Source organism: Panicum virgatum, chromosome 3N, assembly GCF_016808335.1.
Source record: "Panicum virgatum strain AP13 chromosome 3N, P.virgatum_v5, whole genome shotgun sequence".
Classification (NCBI taxonomy): Eukaryota; Viridiplantae; Streptophyta; class Magnoliopsida; order Poales; family Poaceae; genus Panicum; species Panicum virgatum.
Window position 1 is genome coordinate 968,862 of NC_053147.1, and position 19,030 is coordinate 987,891.

Here is a 19,030-nt window from a genome sequence, read left to right on the forward strand (position 1 = left end):
CTTCGCTGCCCATCTCAACGGTCGCTTCGGTCACCACCACAGCAGTCAGCAGGCACGCATATGCTGCTGCTCAAGCTCTGCTCCTCTATATATGCATCTCACACCGCAATGCTGCTGCCGTTCGATCTTTGGTCGACGCCTAAGAATGAATTTCTCAGATTCAACAAGATTTCAACCTCATTGAGCCACCAAATATGTGGAATAAAAAGGCTGCTATGCTGGGCATTCATTTTTGCTGACAAAAAAAAATGTTCTCTGCTGCTTCGCTTCAACATTTTCATCAGGATGCCATGTTTTTGACTCGACGCAGAAGGATGAGTCAATCAGCAGAATAAATTAGAACCAGACATGTTGATCAAACAATTATTGCTGCTTTACAGTGCAGCAACTCGGCACAAAATGCCTGCCTAATTAAAAGCAAGCAATCGATTGGCTGCCATTTACCAAGTATACATTTCCTCTACTGAATTGCTGCAACTACATACAACACTTGCAGTTTTCTCGAAGCATACAACACTTACAGTTACACGCAAACAACTCGATCCATCTCCCTCTTTCAGGTTCCTCTTTGTGGAAGGTCATTATGCCCTTTACCTCACCGGTGCAAGACTCTGTTTGAATATCCCTAAGCTTCTAAAATTTGAATTCTAATTTCTATTATTATATTGCTCTGGCACAGCCAGAAAGGGTTTGAATGTGAGGACAAGTCCGAGCAACTCAATCACATTCAGAAGAAAGAACACCATCTGATCACCTATGCGGGTGGAATTGGAGAAATTATGTGATGCCAAAAAGAAAAGAAAAGGCATCTGAAGTTTCCTCAAAAAAGGAAGATAAATTTACCTGGAAAGAAAAAACTATGCTGTCGTTTCTGTGCCCACGAGAACCTGAATAAATACCCGCAAGAAAAATCAGCAACAGTACATGCTTCACGTGGAGCAGATACATTCTCAAACAAATTTACAAGCAGTAGCCAGGAGGGAAGTGGTAGATCCAATATACAGCTTTGCTACTTTTGAAAAATAAATTTAGCAGCACAGTAGAAAAAATTAAAGTAGACTATAGCTCAGCCTTCCTATTTTTGAAGCTTCAAGAACATTTCATTTAAATATACCGTCAAGGCAACGGTGCATATTGCAAGTTTATTTCAACTTCGAAGTCAAAAAACTTCTTCAGAAAAGGTACAAGGAGCAAATTATACTCACACCATGCCTGCTCCTGCTGGAGCAACTGCCTTGAAAAACGACATTCCTGTCATAGACAATCCATTTGCAGCTCCTCTTTGATCCTGAGGCTGTTAACAAGTATTGTCATCAGTCAGTTACAGATTAGCAGCAGATCCATAATAATATACAAATTGAGCTAAACACATGTGTGCATACCACGGCATTGTTTTGAAGGATGAATGTGCCTGTAATGATGGTTACCTGATATAGAATGTCATTGAAATGGAATAAATTATAACAGGAAATAAATAATACGTACAATCTAAATACAACAACAAGAAGAAGCCTTTTTTCCCAAGCAAGTTGGGGTAGGCTAAATATTCAATAGAAAAAGGGCGCAGACTTCTAGGTGGTGGGTAAATATACAAGATTCATATGTTTGATATTTCCCAACCATCACTAGGAACTAAAGTTTTTTTAAAATTTATTCTTTTCCATTTTCTGAGCAGATTACTGAAGACTTTGTAAGTGTATCAAAACTGTTATTCACGTAGTTATTTGGTCCCAAAAGATCAAATAAATAAACACATAATGAGATGCAGAGATACTCACAGAAAGATTATTTTTTATCACCGATGCAATATTGAGAATGATTGATAATCCAGGTTGAGAAAGGTATGTCATATAGGGGTAGGCAAAGAGGATAGGTATACACAGGATCTGCAAGATTGAGTAAATTAGTTCATATGTGCAGAAAGAAGAGAGAGAAGACTGCATGAACTAAATAACATAAGCTTTTACATACTGCTGCAATTCGAGAAGAATTGATAGGCCCAAGAACTTTATTGATACGAGGGTACAGTAACAGTTGATATACAAGAAGACTGGCACCTGGAATGGAAGAGGTAAAATAATGTAAATGGCGGTATCACAAATAACCGAAAGTTGGTTACAAAATATTGAGAACCACAACCATGCAACCAGATGGAGGACAGAATTTGCAGATTCTGAACAGCGTGAGTGAAATGATTGAGTAATCTTTTTTGCACATACATGTGATAGGTTCTAATTGGTACTTACCTTCCATAAAAAAAATTGGGTACTTATCATCATCTAATTAATAGTTCGTAGTGCATGAACCACTTTAGAATAATAAGAAAAATTCACCTGTAACTGCGAGGACTTGACCGACATCCTCGGATGATAAACTGAGTCCACCATACTTCTTGTCACTTTCAGCCCATAGAGAGAACACCTGGAATTAGTTTTGGTTAGTGCTCTATGACATGCTGAAAAGTTCTCTAGAGTATTCAAGGGAAAAAACTATGTCCTCTAGATAATAGCAATTACACATCATACATCTAGATCATTTTCAAATAAGCATGGAAATATAAAACTTATATGTTGGTACTAGGTACGTTCATAACATGCATAGGTTTTGTCTAAAATCATAAATAACATCCCACAAGTGGTAATAAACAAATACCTCTGTGTAAGCCATATCATGGAAGGAGAAGATGCAATAGATAATTATTGATGACATCAATGGCCAATTCTTGAATAAGCTCTTCTTGGTATCCAAACTTCCACTTTCTTCAACCTTTTCTTTTGGATCAATCAGATGAGCTTCCAAAGCTTCAATGCTCTGGTTTTCATTTTCACTAACTTTATGCTTATGCAAAGTCTCCTAGAAAACATTTTAAGATGCTTTATGGTGAGTACGGAAGAATCAAAATTGTACAAATGTTGGTGAATCCAAAATGAATTCAGAGGGATCTCACGTACCGGCATCCATATGCAGCTTATGAGAACAACAGCAGCAAAGACTGATGTGCATAAGCATGGTAAGAAATATGGAAACCTGACAAGTTTAGGCCGAAAGTAAATATTCAATTAATTGATTATTTGAGACTATATTGTTTTGCTGTGTAGAAAAGAGATACCTTCCAAAGAATGAGTCAGGTGAAAAGATATTTGGAAAATTTTCTGCAGGCTGCCATAAAGGTAACCAGGTTAGTTTTGACAATTAGATATGCTTTAACATTGTTAAATTGCCTCTGATGTTGTACCAGTGCAAGGTAGCCTCCTAAAGCAGGACCAATGATGAGACCTATTCCCCATGCCGTGCTGACCTAAAATTATGTGAAGGTGAGTTCCAGTATCAAAGTCATTGGAATGAGAAATATTAGTAACACATTAGCATGAAATTTGTATCTTACAAGTGACAATGCTAGGGCTTCATGTTCTGATCGGCAAACTTCAATGGCATAAGCCTGTAAAATTCAAGCAAGATGTTATTGACTACATATAACATTGTAACGTAAAAGAGCTTGCAAATTCACCATACCTTAATTGGTCCAAGTAGACCATTTAAAGCACCCAGCAAAAATCGTGTAACAATTGCCATCCAATAGCTGACACTAAGCCCAAACAAAGTATTGAACACAACCCTGAGAAATTTATAAGAACTAAGTTTGAGTTTCATTTCCACGCAAAATCACCACTCTTCCATATAAATGGAAGTGAAATGTTACTAACACGGAGAAAATGCCAAACATGACAACTGGTTTCCTCCCAATACGGTCCGCCGCTATTCCCCAAGCTGTTGAAGTCAAGCATCTACCAAACATAAATGAAGCACCTGAAAACATCCAGAGCATGTAACTGATCAATCACAAATTTTCACTATTTATGAATACTGAACTAAGCCAAGCAGAATATGAGGGAGCAATTCATAAAAAACTAACCTACAAAACCGGCATAGAAGCCGATATCTTCTGTTCTTTTAGCAACATTCAAGTCTCTTATCTGTGTAGTATAAAAGACAATATGAACCTTTGTCAGATGAAGTAACTTAACAGATGCATGGTATAGATGAAAAAGAACTATACGCAGTCAAGGTATCCAAAAACATAATTGATGTACTAGCTACATATTAGTCATATAACACACCCTGAATAACCAGAGAAAAGAGTACGAAATTGTGTACATACCATAAAATACAAGAAGGGGAACAATGATGATATTGGCAAAGCTGAAAAGGAGAGAAGAAAATTAGAGACAGTAAATATTAGCAACACAGGAAAAAATATCCAGTTATGTTCTGTAGGACAAGAAGTGCAGATGGTGACATCTATCGAGTTAGTTCAATAATAGCAACTGAGGAACTGCTTAATAAGACTTAAGAAAAGTGGTCGTGCACTCAGAGAAATCAACCTTAAATAAAGAAAGCATATAATCATTCACTATTAAAGGTTGTGACATGTGAACAAGTCTCATAATTATAAAAGTTTTAACTCTTAAGTCCTATGTGCTGCTTAATTGGAGTGACCTTGCAACTTCTCAAAAATAAAAAATAATAATAAATCCAACGGGAGGTGCATGGTATCTCTGTGAGTACATCTTCAAAAGGTGAGGGAGGTGTTATATAGTAGAGGTAGAGAGACACAGCAATGACTGCAAAAAAAACCTAAAATTATGAAGAAAATCAGTAGCACCTACAGCGCTACAGCAGGAAATTATTGTCAAGGATTGGACTTTAGCTGCTATATATGACAAAGTAGCAGAGAATTATACGGTATTCACATTTTCCCCTTACAGTAATCCCCCAATGGATAAAAGTGGTACTAGTAGTTAGCATACTGCTGTACCATCGACCTACCAACAAGAAGTACAACTTAACATCGAGAAAAGATTTCTGCCACTCATGTTGCAGTACATTTTTCTATCCTACCAACCTGAAGCACTAGTTATGACCTGCTATAGCTATTGTAATAGGTGGCGGTCATCCAAATTCTCCAAAGTTACGAGCTCAAAAGAAAAATCAGGCGAAAGGGTTCGGAAAGAACGAGGTGTAAGGAAGAGAACTCTGTACCGGCCGTGAGAGAAACCATCCAGACATAGAGGAACCCCTTGTACGGCAATCCCCTGAGGAGGCCCTTCCTCCGGTTGTAAGCGCAGCCGGGGCACCCCGGATGGTACTCCTCCTTGAGCAACGGCGAAGTTCCCTCCTCCCCCATCGTCGGCGGCCAGCGAGTTACTTGCCAGAAGAACCGAATCAAGGAAGGCAAAAAAGCAATCCTTTTCAGCGCTGGCAGACGGCCAATTAAATCGGCGGATCCAGTCGGCCACCGAAATCGCCAAAGATGCTTCCTTTCGCTCTGCTCGCCCTAATGGTGGGGGGAATTATTGGCCAATGCGAGAGGCGTGTTCGCCCGAATGTTTGAGGCGTCCGCGCTGATAAGGCAGGTCAGGTCATCAGGACGAGGAAGACGAAGGCAATACGACGAGTTGAACCTCGTCGGTCGACATCGGAGGTGGCGCCAAGCGGAACGGGAACGGGATCCAATGCAATCACGGGCATTGCAAAGCATTGCATCTCGACCCTCACGGGTGCCTCTCGAAGAAGAAGAAGAAGAAGGAGGAGGTTCGCGGCGGAGGGAGAGTCGTGTAGATCGGCCGCCAGACCAAATGGGCCTGAGGAGAAACAGACCTAAAGCCCATCCTGCTAACGCAACACGGTTGGGCAGGCCTATTAATTCCTCTATGGGCTAGGCCTATATAATTAAGTAGGATTCTGGCCCAATTTCATGTTGAAACCGTACCCGATTTTCTATTTTCCCATATCTTTTTTTTGGGAACCTATTTTCCCACCAGCCCCGCCTGAGCATCTCGTCATTCCTTCTCTTAAGCACACGCGTGATTTGCCTTTGGCGTATGTTGTCGAAGAGAAAAGAGAAGGAATGCAGTGATGGCAGCAGCAGATCGCATATTGATAGAGAAAAACACAATTAGAAGGTATAGGTAGCCCCAGCTAGCCATGCATGTTAATAAGATGAAGTGTTGAGGAAGGTTGGAATTGGAATGAACTAGACAGACAGAAGAATCGATGCTAGCTAAGCTAGCTAGTAGCTGTGTATTTAGTAGTAGCAGCTTAATTGGCAACTTATTTTTCTTTTATGGGAAACTAGCAAGCAAGCAGGCGATTAATTTCGATATGATCGATGCATGAGGAGCTAGACACATAGTATGCTGGAGCATGGTACCTGTGCAGAGGGTGACGATCCAGACGTATATGAAGCTGCCGTAGGGGATGCCCGGGTTGGCCGCCTTCCTCCTGTCCACGGCGCACCCGGGGCACCCTTCCACCCAGGCGGTCTGCTGCTTCTCCTCCAGCAACGGCGCCGACGACTGCCCCTCCTCCTCCTCCATTATTGTTGCCGGCCTCTTGGTTAGTTGGAGTCTTGGAGATCTCGATTCGCTAGCTCCGATCCCCGGCCGTCTTCTTCTCTTGTTGCCTTGTAGTACTAGCTCCCTCCAGGCGATGGATTTGTTCACTCCCCCTGTGGAGTGGAGTCCTAGCTACTCCCTTGTATATATGATGTGATGAATAATTCCCTCAGAACGAATGGCTGACAAGGGCGAGTGGAGTAGGACGGCTGTCTGATGACCTCTGCCCCTCTGGACAATTGCACATGCACGAACACGCCCTTCTTTTTCTTTTCTTTTTTTTTTTGGTTGGGACCCTACTAACAACAGATGGAGCTATAATATATGGAAATGGAATCAATTGTCACGTGCTGTTTTTTTGGTGGCTAGCTTCCGTGGTGGCCAGGCAGCTAGCTAGGAGGTAGCTGCAGGCTTCAGCTAGCTCTCCAGTCGAGTCATGGCCAAAAGAAAGAGACACAAATCAAATTGCCTATTGCTACTTGCTAACCGATCCACCGCGGAAACTTAAATTCCCAGTAACAATCAGCCGCCTATGCTGACAACCGATGCGTCATCGATCACGTCAGGAATGGTAATGCAAGCATGCGACACAAAAGGACGCGACACAAAATCTATGATATGAGTTATGAGTTATGTGTTTTGGTTATGTGTGTTATGGCTCGGATGGTAATGCAAAGATGCGACACAAAATTTATATTTGTACGGACAGAATGTCCCTACGTCTAGTTCGAGCTCTCGTGTAAGGATTACAAACGGGTGATAGAGGGAACGAAGCTCCCAAGTCTGTGTAGTGCATGCGAGTGGGTGTGTGAATGGTGGAATGGTTGATTGGTCCCCCTCATAGGGGGGCGCTTTTTTTCCTTTTATAGTCCAAGGAAAAAAGGTGATCAGATACATAAAGGATAAGAGATAAAAAGGAAGAAAACTAGAGGGTCGAGTGCCGCCCGACTCCTTTCCTTCGTCAGCCAGTCCTGGTGGCCCTGCTGATGGTGACGGCGCGTGTCTACACCCCACCCCCGGCTCTGTTCTGATCGTGGTGGACGGGGAGGGGCGTGGCGCATTGTGGATGACGCTGTTTTGGTGACGTTGCTGTTTGTAGGGGATGGGCATCCGATCGCGTCCTCCGTCCGGACAATCAGCACTTCCGTGTATTGGGGAAACATTCGTGTCCGCGCTCGTGGGTCACCATTTGACCGAAGGCATTTCCGTGTACCACGAAGTTGGTGGGCCGTCACGTGGTGGTGCGGGTCCCTACGCCCGAGGGTCGGGCGAGGCGGAGCCCTCCTGCGGGGGAACTTCCAAGCGGGTCGTGTTCTGTAGAATGGGTGTACTCCATTCCTTCCACACGAGAGAGAAGCGGGCCGCCTTCGATGTCAAGCCCGCACTCCCGGTGGACAACGGCCCAAGAATAGAGTACCAAATATTTCTATTTTACTCCTTGACCGATTAGGACACCTGCTTTCACAAAAAAAACATTGGGGCTCTCCCATCCCTTATATTCCTGCAGTATTAAGCTAGTCTTAATAGAAATTTTATAGCACAGTTATTTAAATTAGAAACTAAATAACTATGTCAGAAGTTTTATGAGAATGAAACTCCTCTCACATATAATGAAACTACTCCCACAGAAAAAATGAGCATTCGTCCAACACATTTGTACCGAACACATTTTTTGTCCAGTACTAATGCACAAAATTAGTACCAAGTAGAATTTTCTGATCCTCGGAGGTAATTTAGTACCGGTAGTCTGGTGCTTTGGCCCAGTACTAAAATGACGCGGCTATTTAGTAGGTCAATGACACCACCCGGTACTAAAAGATGATATTTAGTATCGGTCGGTGTCTTCGTCCGGTACTAAATGTCCTCCACAGCATACTTCAAAATGAAAGCATCTCTCATCTAGTCACATATATGGCTAGGTGGGATGGTAAAGAAATAACGCGTAAGATCGAAAGTAGTGGATTTAAATCCTCGCAACTGCGCATGAGCATTTACGTGTGAAAAATTCTTGTGACTTGACAGTGCACATGTGCCGGCCTCTCAAAATTGTCATTTTTTTTCATTTTTCCAGGTGGCACATTTAGTACCGATACTAAATGACACACCATTTAGTACTAGCCAGGCGGTAATCGATACACCACTCAGTACTGGCCAGGCGGTACCGGTTATTGTAGCCGGTACAAACCGCGCACCTACGGCCGGTGCTAATGGTGGTTTGTCTAACTGCATTTTATCTCTCCTTATAAATACCTTGCCAATGATGTGGCATAGAAATTCGTACTTACAAATCTCTCCATGAAACTCTCATTGGTTTCTCATGCAATCTACCGAATCCAAAAGTAGAGAGCAACCTAATTAATAACTAGCCTAACAAGCAGTTGCGTAATGGGCAGCCTACTGTTGAGCAACCTTCCTTGAAAGACGGGAGACCCCAAAACTCAGATCCTTGCAGTTGCGCAATGGGCAGCCTACTGTTGAGCACCGGCGGTCGAGAAATCCTCAGTCGTGCCGAAGCACTGTTGCTCCAATAAGAGCGTCTGCCCTTTTGGACTGATGTCGATGCCAAAGAGACGCACTACTACTCTCAGGGGCGTAGACAGGGGGCGGGCAGGGGCCTAGCCCCCCTATGGCTCCCAAATTTACATTGAAAATTTGAATTTTAATTAAATTTTTATATAAATTAGCATGGTTGGCGGATAATGAAAAAAACAAATTCTTGGCTCCGCCCCTGACTACTCTACCAGCTCCGACTGGCGCGGTCGACGGCGCCTCCTCTTGATATATATTATCTAAATATCTAACCAAATTCCTCATAAGTTATGAGGACACGCAAAAGAGAAAATAAAATCTCTTCTTCTATATTAATATATGCCCGGTAAAGTCCTTGCAGGTTGCTTTATAAAGAAAGAAAGAAAATAAATAAAATCTTTCCTATAATATCAAGATATATACAAAGGTTGGGAGGGTAAGAATTCATACATACCAGTAGTAAGGCAGATCATCCAGACATACAAAAACTCCTTGCAAGGCAAACCCTCTTGGAGGTCCTTCTTCCGGTCATAAGCACAACCAGGGCAGCCAAGGTGGTACTCCTTCTGCAGCAATGGCAGAGTGCTCTGCTCCTCCATTCCCCAAACTGTCACAGGGGTTTGGTAGACCCTAAAAGGTAGACCCTAAAAGCTCAGAGAACAATAAGAGGAGCAGAGCTCCAAGGGTGAGAATGAACCACCTTTTTAATTTGTTGGTCCGGATCAAGGAAGACCAGGGGCCAAGATGCTCAAAATTTGGCTGCTCGGCAGCGTTTTCCTTTAATAAAACAAAAGTGTCCCATCCTTTGGCGCTTAAGTTATGTCATCTCATATAGAACAACTAAGCCATGTTAAGAAGGCCAAGAGGAAGAAGACGAGAACTAGAGAGGAGCGAGGAAGACAATCGAAACTTGTCTGCACGCTGCGCTAGAGCAAATCTGTCACGCCTTGCGTCATCACAACAGACAGAGAAATGGACAAATCGAGCACGGATGGCTGGAAGTTTTGCAGGCGATGCAAGCAGTAGTTTTTTTGCTTTTGCTGTTGTCACATCTGCAAATAAAATAAATGCCACAGTACTAGCTAGAGTATACTAGTCACATATAAATGCCACAGTCTTTGCTTATGAGAACAACAGCAGCAAAGACTGATGTGCATAAGCATGGTAAGAAATATGGAAACCTGACAAGTTTAGGCCGAAAGTAAATATTCAATTAATTGATTATTTGAGACTATATTGTTTTGCTGTGTAGAAAAGAGATACCTTCCAAAGAATGAGTCAGGTGAAAAGATATTTGGAAAATTTTCTGCAGGCTGCCATAAAGGTAACCAGGTTAGTTTTGACAATTAGATATGCTTTAACATTGTTAAATTGCCTCTGATGTTGTACCAGTGCAAGGTAGCCTCCTAAAGCAGGACCAATGATGAGACCTATTCCCCATGCCGTGCTGACCTAAAATTATGTGAAGGTGAGTTCCAGTATCAAAGTCATTGGAATGAGAAATATTAGTAACACATTAGCATGAAATTTGTATCTTACAAGTGACAATGCTAGGGCTTCATGTTCTGATCGGCAAACTTCAATGGCATAAGCCTGTAAAATTCAAGCAAGATGTTATTGACTACATATAACATTGTAACGTAAAAGAGCTTGCAAATTCACCATACCTTAATTGGTCCAAGTAGACCATTTAAAGCACCCAGCAAAAATCGTGTAACAATTGCCATCCAATAGCTGACACTAAGCCCAAACAAAGTATTGAACACAACCCTGAGAAATTTATAAGAACTAAGTTTGAGTTTCATTTCCACGCAAAATCACCACTCTTCCATATAAATGGAAGTGAAATGTTACTAACACGGAGAAAATGCCAAACATGACAACTGGTTTCCTCCCAATACGGTCCGCCGCTATTCCCCAAGCTGTTGAAGTCAAGCATCTACCAAACATAAATGAAGCACCTGAAAACATCCAGAGCATGTAACTGATCAATCACAAATTTTCACTATTTATGAATACTGAACTAAGCCAAGCAGAATATGAGGGAGCAATTCATAAAAAACTAACCTACAAAACCGGCATAGAAGCCGATATCTTCTGTTCTTTTAGCAACATTCAAGTCTCTTATCTGTGTAGTATAAAAGACAATATGAACCTTTGTCAGATGAAGTAACTTAACAGATGCATGGTATAGATGAAAAAGAACTATACGCAGTCAAGGTATCCAAAAACATAATTGATGTACTAGCTACATATTAGTCATATAACACACCCTGAATAACCAGAGAAAAGAGTACGAAATTGTGTACATACCATAAAATACAAGAAGGGGAACAATGATGATATTGGCAAAGCTGAAAAGGAGAGAAGAAAATTAGAGACAGTAAATATTAGCAACACAGGAAAAAATATCCAGTTATGTTCTGTAGGACAAGAAGTGCAGATGGTGACATCTATCGAGTTAGTTCAATAATAGCAACTGAGGAACTGCTTAATAAGACTTAAGAAAAGTGGTCGTGCACTCAGAGAAATCAACCTTAAATAAAGAAAGCATATAATCATTCACTATTAAAGGTTGTGACATGTGAACAAGTCTCATAATTATAAAAGTTTTAACTCTTAAGTCCTATGTGCTGCTTAATTGGAGTGACCTTGCAACTTCTCAAAAATAAAAAATAATAATAAATCCAACGGGAGGTGCATGGTATCTCTGTGAGTACATCTTCAAAAGGTGAGGGAGGTGTTATATAGTAGAGGTAGAGAGACACAGCAATGACTGCAAAAAAAACCTAAAATTATGAAGAAAATCAGTAGCACCTACAGCGCTACAGCAGGAAATTATTGTCAAGGATTGGACTTTAGCTGCTATATATGACAAAGTAGCAGAGAATTATACGGTATTCACATTTTCCCCTTACAGTAATCCCCCAATGGATAAAAGTGGTACTAGTAGTTAGCATACTGCTGTACCATCGACCTACCAACAAGAAGTACAACTTAACATCGAGAAAAGATTTCTGCCACTCATGTTGCAGTACATTTTTCTATCCTACCAACCTGAAGCACTAGTTATGACCTGCTATAGCTATTGTAATAGGTGGCGGTCATCCAAATTCTCCAAAGTTACGAGCTCAAAAGAAAAATCAGGCGAAAGGGTTCGGAAAGAACGAGGTGTAAGGAAGAGAACTCTGTACCGGCCGTGAGAGAAACCATCCAGACATAGAGGAACCCCTTGTACGGCAATCCCCTGAGGAGGCCCTTCCTCCGGTTGTAAGCGCAGCCGGGGCACCCCGGATGGTACTCCTCCTTGAGCAACGGCGAAGTTCCCTCCTCCCCCATCGTCGGCGGCCAGCGAGTTACTTGCCAGAAGAACCGAATCAAGGAAGGCAAAAAAGCAATCCTTTTCAGCGCTGGCAGACGGCCAATTAAATCGGCGGATCCAGTCGGCCACCGAAATCGCCAAAGATGCTTCCTTTCGCTCTGCTCGCCCTAATGGTGGGGGGAATTATTGGCCAATGCGAGAGGCGTGTTCGCCCGAATGTTTGAGGCGTCCGCGCTGATAAGGCAGGTCAGGTCATCAGGACGAGGAAGACGAAGGCAATACGACGAGTTGAACCTCGTCGGTCGACATCGGAGGTGGCGCCAAGCGGAACGGGAACGGGATCCAATGCAATCACGGGCATTGCAAAGCATTGCATCTCGACCCTCACGGGTGCCTCTCGAAGAAGAAGAAGAAGAAGGAGGAGGTTCGCGGCGGAGGGAGAGTCGTGTAGATCGGCCGCCAGACCAAATGGGCCTGAGGAGAAACAGACCTAAAGCCCATCCTGCTAACGCAACACGGTTGGGCAGGCCTATTAATTCCTCTATGGGCTAGGCCTATATAATTAAGTAGGATTCTGGCCCAATTTCATGTTGAAACCGTACCCGATTTTCTATTTTCCCATATCTTTTTTTTGGGAACCTATTTTCCCACCAGCCCCGCCTGAGCATCTCGTCATTCCTTCTCTTAAGCACACGCGTGATTTGCCTTTGGCGTATGTTGTCGAAGAGAAAAGAGAAGGAATGCAGTGATGGCAGCAGCAGATCGCATATTGATAGAGAAAAACACAATTAGAAGGTATAGGTAGCCCCAGCTAGCCATGCATGTTAATAAGATGAAGTGTTGAGGAAGGTTGGAATTGGAATGAACTAGACAGACAGAAGAATCGATGCTAGCTAAGCTAGCTAGTAGCTGTGTATTTAGTAGTAGCAGCTTAATTGGCAACTTATTTTTCTTTTATGGGAAACTAGCAAGCAAGCAGGCGATTAATTTCGATATGATCGATGCATGAGGAGCTAGACACATAGTATGCTGGAGCATGGTACCTGTGCAGAGGGTGACGATCCAGACGTATATGAAGCTGCCGTAGGGGATGCCCGGGTTGGCCGCCTTCCTCCTGTCCACGGCGCACCCGGGGCACCCTTCCACCCAGGCGGTCTGCTGCTTCTCCTCCAGCAACGGCGCCGACGACTGCCCCTCCTCCTCCTCCATTATTGTTGCCGGCCTCTTGGTTAGTTGGAGTCTTGGAGATCTCGATTCGCTAGCTCCGATCCCCGGCCGTCTTCTTCTCTTGTTGCCTTGTAGTACTAGCTCCCTCCAGGCGATGGATTTGTTCACTCCCCCTGTGGAGTGGAGTCCTAGCTACTCCCTTGTATATATGATGTGATGAATAATTCCCTCAGAACGAATGGCTGACAAGGGCGAGTGGAGTAGGACGGCTGTCTGATGACCTCTGCCCCTCTGGACAATTGCACATGCACGAACACGCCCTTCTTTTTCTTTTCTTTTTTTTTTTGGTTGGGACCCTACTAACAACAGATGGAGCTATAATATATGGAAATGGAATCAATTGTCACGTGCTGTTTTTTTGGTGGCTAGCTTCCGTGGTGGCCAGGCAGCTAGCTAGGAGGTAGCTGCAGGCTTCAGCTAGCTCTCCAGTCGAGTCATGGCCAAAAGAAAGAGACACAAATCAAATTGCCTATTGCTACTTGCTAACCGATCCACCGCGGAAACTTAAATTCCCAGTAACAATCAGCCGCCTATGCTGACAACCGATGCGTCATCGATCACGTCAGGAATGGTAATGCAAGCATGCGACACAAAAGGACGCGACACAAAATCTATGATATGAGTTATGAGTTATGTGTTTTGGTTATGTGTGTTATGGCTCGGATGGTAATGCAAAGATGCGACACAAAATTTATATTTGTACGGACAGAATGTCCCTACGTCTAGTTCGAGCTCTCGTGTAAGGATTACAAACGGGTGATAGAGGGAACGAAGCTCCCAAGTCTGTGTAGTGCATGCGAGTGGGTGTGTGAATGGTGGAATGGTTGATTGGTCCCCCTCATAGGGGGGCGCTTTTTTTCCTTTTATAGTCCAAGGAAAAAAGGTGATCAGATACATAAAGGATAAGAGATAAAAAGGAAGAAAACTAGAGGGTCGAGTGCCGCCCGACTCCTTTCCTTCGTCAGCCAGTCCTGGTGGCCCTGCTGATGGTGACGGCGCGTGTCTACACCCCACCCCCGGCTCTGTTCTGATCGTGGTGGACGGGGAGGGGCGTGGCGCATTGTGGATGACGCTGTTTTGGTGACGTTGCTGTTTGTAGGGGATGGGCATCCGATCGCGTCCTCCGTCCGGACAATCAGCACTTCCGTGTATTGGGGAAACATTCGTGTCCGCGCTCGTGGGTCACCATTTGACCGAAGGCATTTCCGTGTACCACGAAGTTGGTGGGCCGTCACGTGGTGGTGCGGGTCCCTACGCCCGAGGGTCGGGCGAGGCGGAGCCCTCCTGCGGGGGAACTTCCAAGCGGGTCGTGTTCTGTAGAATGGGTGTACTCCATTCCTTCCACACGAGAGAGAAGCGGGCCGCCTTCGATGTCAAGCCCGCACTCCCGGTGGACAACGGCCCAAGAATAGAGTACCAAATATTTCTATTTTACTCCTTGACCGATTAGGACACCTGCTTTCACAAAAAAAACATTGGGGCTCTCCCATCCCTTATATTCCTGCAGTATTAAGCTAGTCTTAATAGAAATTTTATAGCACAGTTATTTAAATTAGAAACTAAATAACTATGTCAGAAGTTTTATGAGAATGAAACTCCTCTCACATATAATGAAACTACTCCCACAGAAAAAATGAGCATTCGTCCAACACATTTGTACCGAACACATTTTTTGTCCAGTACTAATGCACAAAATTAGTACCAAGTAGAATTTTCTGATCCTCGGAGGTAATTTAGTACCGGTAGTCTGGTGCTTTGGCCCAGTACTAAAATGACGCGGCTATTTAGTAGGTCAATGACACCACCCGGTACTAAAAGATGATATTTAGTATCGGTCGGTGTCTTCGTCCGGTACTAAATGTCCTCCACAGCATACTTCAAAATGAAAGCATCTCTCATCTAGTCACATATATGGCTAGGTGGGATGGTAAAGAAATAACGCGTAAGATCGAAAGTAGTGGATTTAAATCCTCGCAACTGCGCATGAGCATTTACGTGTGAAAAATTCTTGTGACTTGACAGTGCACATGTGCCGGCCTCTCAAAATTGTCATTTTTTTTCATTTTTCCAGGTGGCACATTTAGTACCGATACTAAATGACACACCATTTAGTACTAGCCAGGCGGTAATCGATACACCACTCAGTACTGGCCAGGCGGAGTAGTCAAGAAGAAGACTGAATTGAAACAAGTGAAGAGGAAAATATAAACACAAGTTTTTCAATTTTGTCAAAAGAAGATAGACACGGGTTTTTTTTTTCTTTTTTTTTGTCTTCTTTGTTGCTGGTTGCTACAATTTACCGGCTACTCCTGGAAGTGAATTTGATGATCTATCGACATTCTATCTATCTAAACGTCCTGTATTTAAGCCTTTTAAGGACGGATGTAGGACTCCTATAGTAGGAGTAGGTGTACAGCAGCTACTAATATAGTTTTTTTTTTGGAAAGAGCTACAAATATAGTTAGCTATACATATTTGCCTGGGCCAAAACAAGTAGCTGCTGTAACGATTTGCCTGTCCTTGAATTTGGGCCTTCCGTGTGGGCTTGGAATTTCAAAATATAGTTTTTTCTTTTTTATATTTAAAAACTATATTACAATTTGAGTACTATTACAGACTTTTTCAAATAAAATAATTATACATTAGAATAGAATTATGATAGTACCTTATTGATATTGCAGTATAAGACAATAGAATTATAACAGTACCTATATTTTCACGCATCGATTTGGTATACGATATGTGCATTGCTTAAATTATGGTTTGTTATTTGGCGCACCACACTATAGCGCCAATGTCTTCGTCAGGATCAACCTACATTCCGTGGAGCAAGTGTAAAGCCACCGTACCCAAAGGAATTAATGTGCCAATGTGCTTCTGCGGTTCGTTATGCAAGTTCATGCAATCTGAGGTTTTAGGAGATGACTACGGCATGAGGTTCTTTATGTGTGAGAACTACGAATATGATCCACCTAAGCGATATGGCAAAGACCGGGCCAAGGTAGCAGGATAACATACGCTATTTTTCTATATGACCTAACATTGAATTATGATTCTAACTTGTGTTGGACAAAGTCTCCTCCGCCTCTTTGTGATTTTATGCAGTGGTTCGACACCGTGCAGTCGCAGCAGGCAAAGGACATTGTGGAACAAAAAGCAAGATGGGCTGCAGAACGTTGGCGCCGAATGAAGCACGAGGAGCAGCAAGAGGAGAAGCGCAACAAAGAGCAAGAAGAGATCCGCAAGAGGATGGAGGAGGTGGATCGTAAGGCGGCGGCCGAACGTGAAGCTGACAGGGATAGAAAGCGAGAGAGGGCACGCCGTGCGAAGGAAGCCGAGCCCGAAGCAATTAGGAAGGGCAAATATCCTAGGTGCACTCAGTAGAGTAGTACCATGTAATCCCGGCATTTTACATTCCATAAGGCATGGTAGGTTTAGATGCAACAAGAAATTATCTTGTCGCGTGCACATGCCACTGCAATTAGTTGTTTATGTTTTAAGTTAAAAGCTTAACTCTGTGTGTTGTAGCCTTTACCATTAATTTGCAGTTGTAGCCGGGAGTCTATGAAATCTTTGAACTTTTCCTTAATATTTTCGGAGCTTTTCATGTCACTAGAATACTAAAAAATACACATTAATATAACGATAAGAATTAAGAACTAAGAAATACATCAGGGTCTGCTGCTAAAAAGCTCAGCACGGCGATCACAGGTTTCCCAAATGTCGCATTGTTTGCCTAGACATACGTGACAAAAGACGACAACCTAATAGCAGTGCTCTTCCAACATTTCAAAAAGATGTGACAACACGGCAACCACACCAGCTCACCTTCAAAGCATTCTCTCTGGCGAGGACGACGGACCTGTCATTCTACAGCGAAGGTCTGTGGCGTGTAGTGGGGAAGGCGGCATCTAGGCGCGATCGACCGAGCGGCAGTAATGCAGTGCTGTGAGTCTGCATGCACAGAGATGCATCGAGTAGTGAAATTATGACGATTAGGCCGGTGCCCTGCAGTGTTCCGGGCGATGGGATATGTCGGGGCAGTGCAATAATCACGAGTGAGCGCTGTAGAGCGTGCAAGTGCTGAAGTCATGAGCAGTGAGACGTCGTGTCGTTGTTTAAAGTGGGAGGAGTGAGCGGTGTTGAGCGTGCGAGGGTACAAATCAAGAGCAACGAGAGGTCGTGTCCATGTTTAAAGTGGTACGAGTGAGCGCTGTGGAGCGTGCGAATACTATAGGCTTTTCATGTTCATTTACACTCCACACTCCGGTTATCAGACCTTTGTGCGCCTATAAATACTCACCAGTTTGTGAACTCCCAGCACCACTTAAACACCAAAGCTTATTGTATACCCAATGTCTGGAGGTGGGTCTAGCGGGAAGAATTACTATGGTTTTGGGAAAGGAAAAGGGGGAAGAAAGGGAGACCCCATAATATGGGAGGGGCCTCTTGGACCTGATTCCTTTCCGGAACCAGTGTTTGAGTTTCTGCCACAGCACAAGAGTGAATTTACCAATGAAACTCCTCTTCGACAATACGATAACCGTAGAGAACCGTGGCCAAAATGCAGACATGGTGAGGACTGCTTAGTGCAGATGTGCACCGACGGGATGGATGGCGGTCGGCGTTTCTTTAAATGTCCACACGCATGGGTAATACTTGGTTGTTTCATTTCTTTATCTTCAAGGAGACACCTTACCTGGAATTTGTTTTGCAGTCTTCCGATGCTCCAGAAAACTGTGGTTTTACTAGGTGGGTAGATCCTGCACCAATTGATTCTGTTCAGGAGTTCATCGAGTACCTCCAGATAAAGATCTTTGATCTGGAATGTAAGGTGAACCATTATGAGGAAGTGAGCGAGGCTAACAAAGACGACGAAGTTGATGATACCAGCAATGCAGCCGGTTCACAGGATGAACCATGCACTATTCCTTACTGCAACTGCCCTTGTCACAAGAAGAAGGGCCATGCGCCTCCGGCACCACCGCCTGCACCACCTGCAATGGGTGGATACTGTGGAGAAGGCTCAACACAGTTTGCTACGTGGGGGTACGGCTACTAGGACTACCCTAGTGCTAGTGACATGCTGCATCATTGTGTTTATTCTGTTTTTTTTAAATTACCTAAGGCATGTTAGGTTAGTCCGGAATCTGTTTACCGTAGTTTGCAACGGGTTCTGACATGCCACTGCATGTGTGATGTGTGTTTCATTATCATTGTATTATGATGTAAAATTTGGTGGTTCACATTATTACTTCTCGTCACCCCTCTCTATTTTTCTGAATTTTTAGTCTCAAATGACAAAGGGAATGGCGGCGAATGGTGGCCAGGGTTTAAGCAATAACGGAAGCAGCAGCAATTAGTGGATTCATGTTGAGTTCCTCGTGTCAAAAAAAAAAGAAATGGTTAAGGATAAAATCAACCAAGAAATTATTACTTCGAACTTCTAAGCTCTATTGGTAGAAGTAACTAATAAGTACAAATAAATGATAATCGAAATCGTCCGAATTGCTTCGAGATCTCGTTTTTAGTTTCTAATCATTATAGGTTTGTGAAA

General features: G+C 43.3%; 2 protein-coding genes across 3 annotated transcripts; both read right to left on the reverse strand.

The window, feature by feature from the left end:
- Positions 1 to 315: 315 nt before the first annotated feature.
- LOC120663494 (protein ZINC INDUCED FACILITATOR-LIKE 1-like) lies at positions 316 to 6,676 on the reverse strand. 2 transcript variants are annotated; one of them, XM_039942325.1, is made up of 17 exons: positions 6,212 to 6,676; positions 4,160 to 4,200; positions 3,914 to 3,974; positions 3,705 to 3,807; positions 3,514 to 3,616; positions 3,386 to 3,439; positions 3,236 to 3,298; positions 3,110 to 3,159; positions 2,952 to 3,027; positions 2,653 to 2,853; positions 2,334 to 2,421; positions 1,972 to 2,057; positions 1,779 to 1,886; positions 1,383 to 1,427; positions 1,206 to 1,294; positions 844 to 887; positions 316 to 754 (listed from the first exon to the last, which is right to left on the reverse strand). In XM_039942325.1, exons 1-17 carry the CDS (start codon positions 6,375 to 6,377, stop codon positions 648 to 650), a joined length of 1,485 nt encoding a protein of 494 aa, XP_039798259.1. In that variant the 5' UTR covers positions 6,378 to 6,676; the 3' UTR covers positions 316 to 647. The 2 variants fall into 2 exon arrangements, with proteins under 2 accessions (XP_039798259.1, XP_039798260.1); XM_039942326.1 differs by lacking the exon at positions 6,212 to 6,676 and adding an exon at positions 5,041 to 5,583.
- Positions 6,677 to 10,020: 3,344 nt separating this feature from the next.
- Positions 10,021 to 13,761, reverse strand: LOC120666713 (protein ZINC INDUCED FACILITATOR-LIKE 1-like). Its single transcript, XM_039946626.1, has 9 exons — positions 13,290 to 13,761; positions 11,238 to 11,278; positions 10,992 to 11,052; positions 10,783 to 10,885; positions 10,592 to 10,694; positions 10,464 to 10,517; positions 10,314 to 10,376; positions 10,188 to 10,237; positions 10,021 to 10,105 (listed from the first exon to the last, which is right to left on the reverse strand). The coding sequence occupies exons 1-9, from the start codon at positions 13,453 to 13,455 to the stop codon at positions 10,021 to 10,023; spliced, it is 726 nt and encodes a 241-aa protein (XP_039802560.1). The 5' UTR covers positions 13,456 to 13,761.
- Positions 13,762 to 19,030: the final 5,269 nt, after the last annotated feature.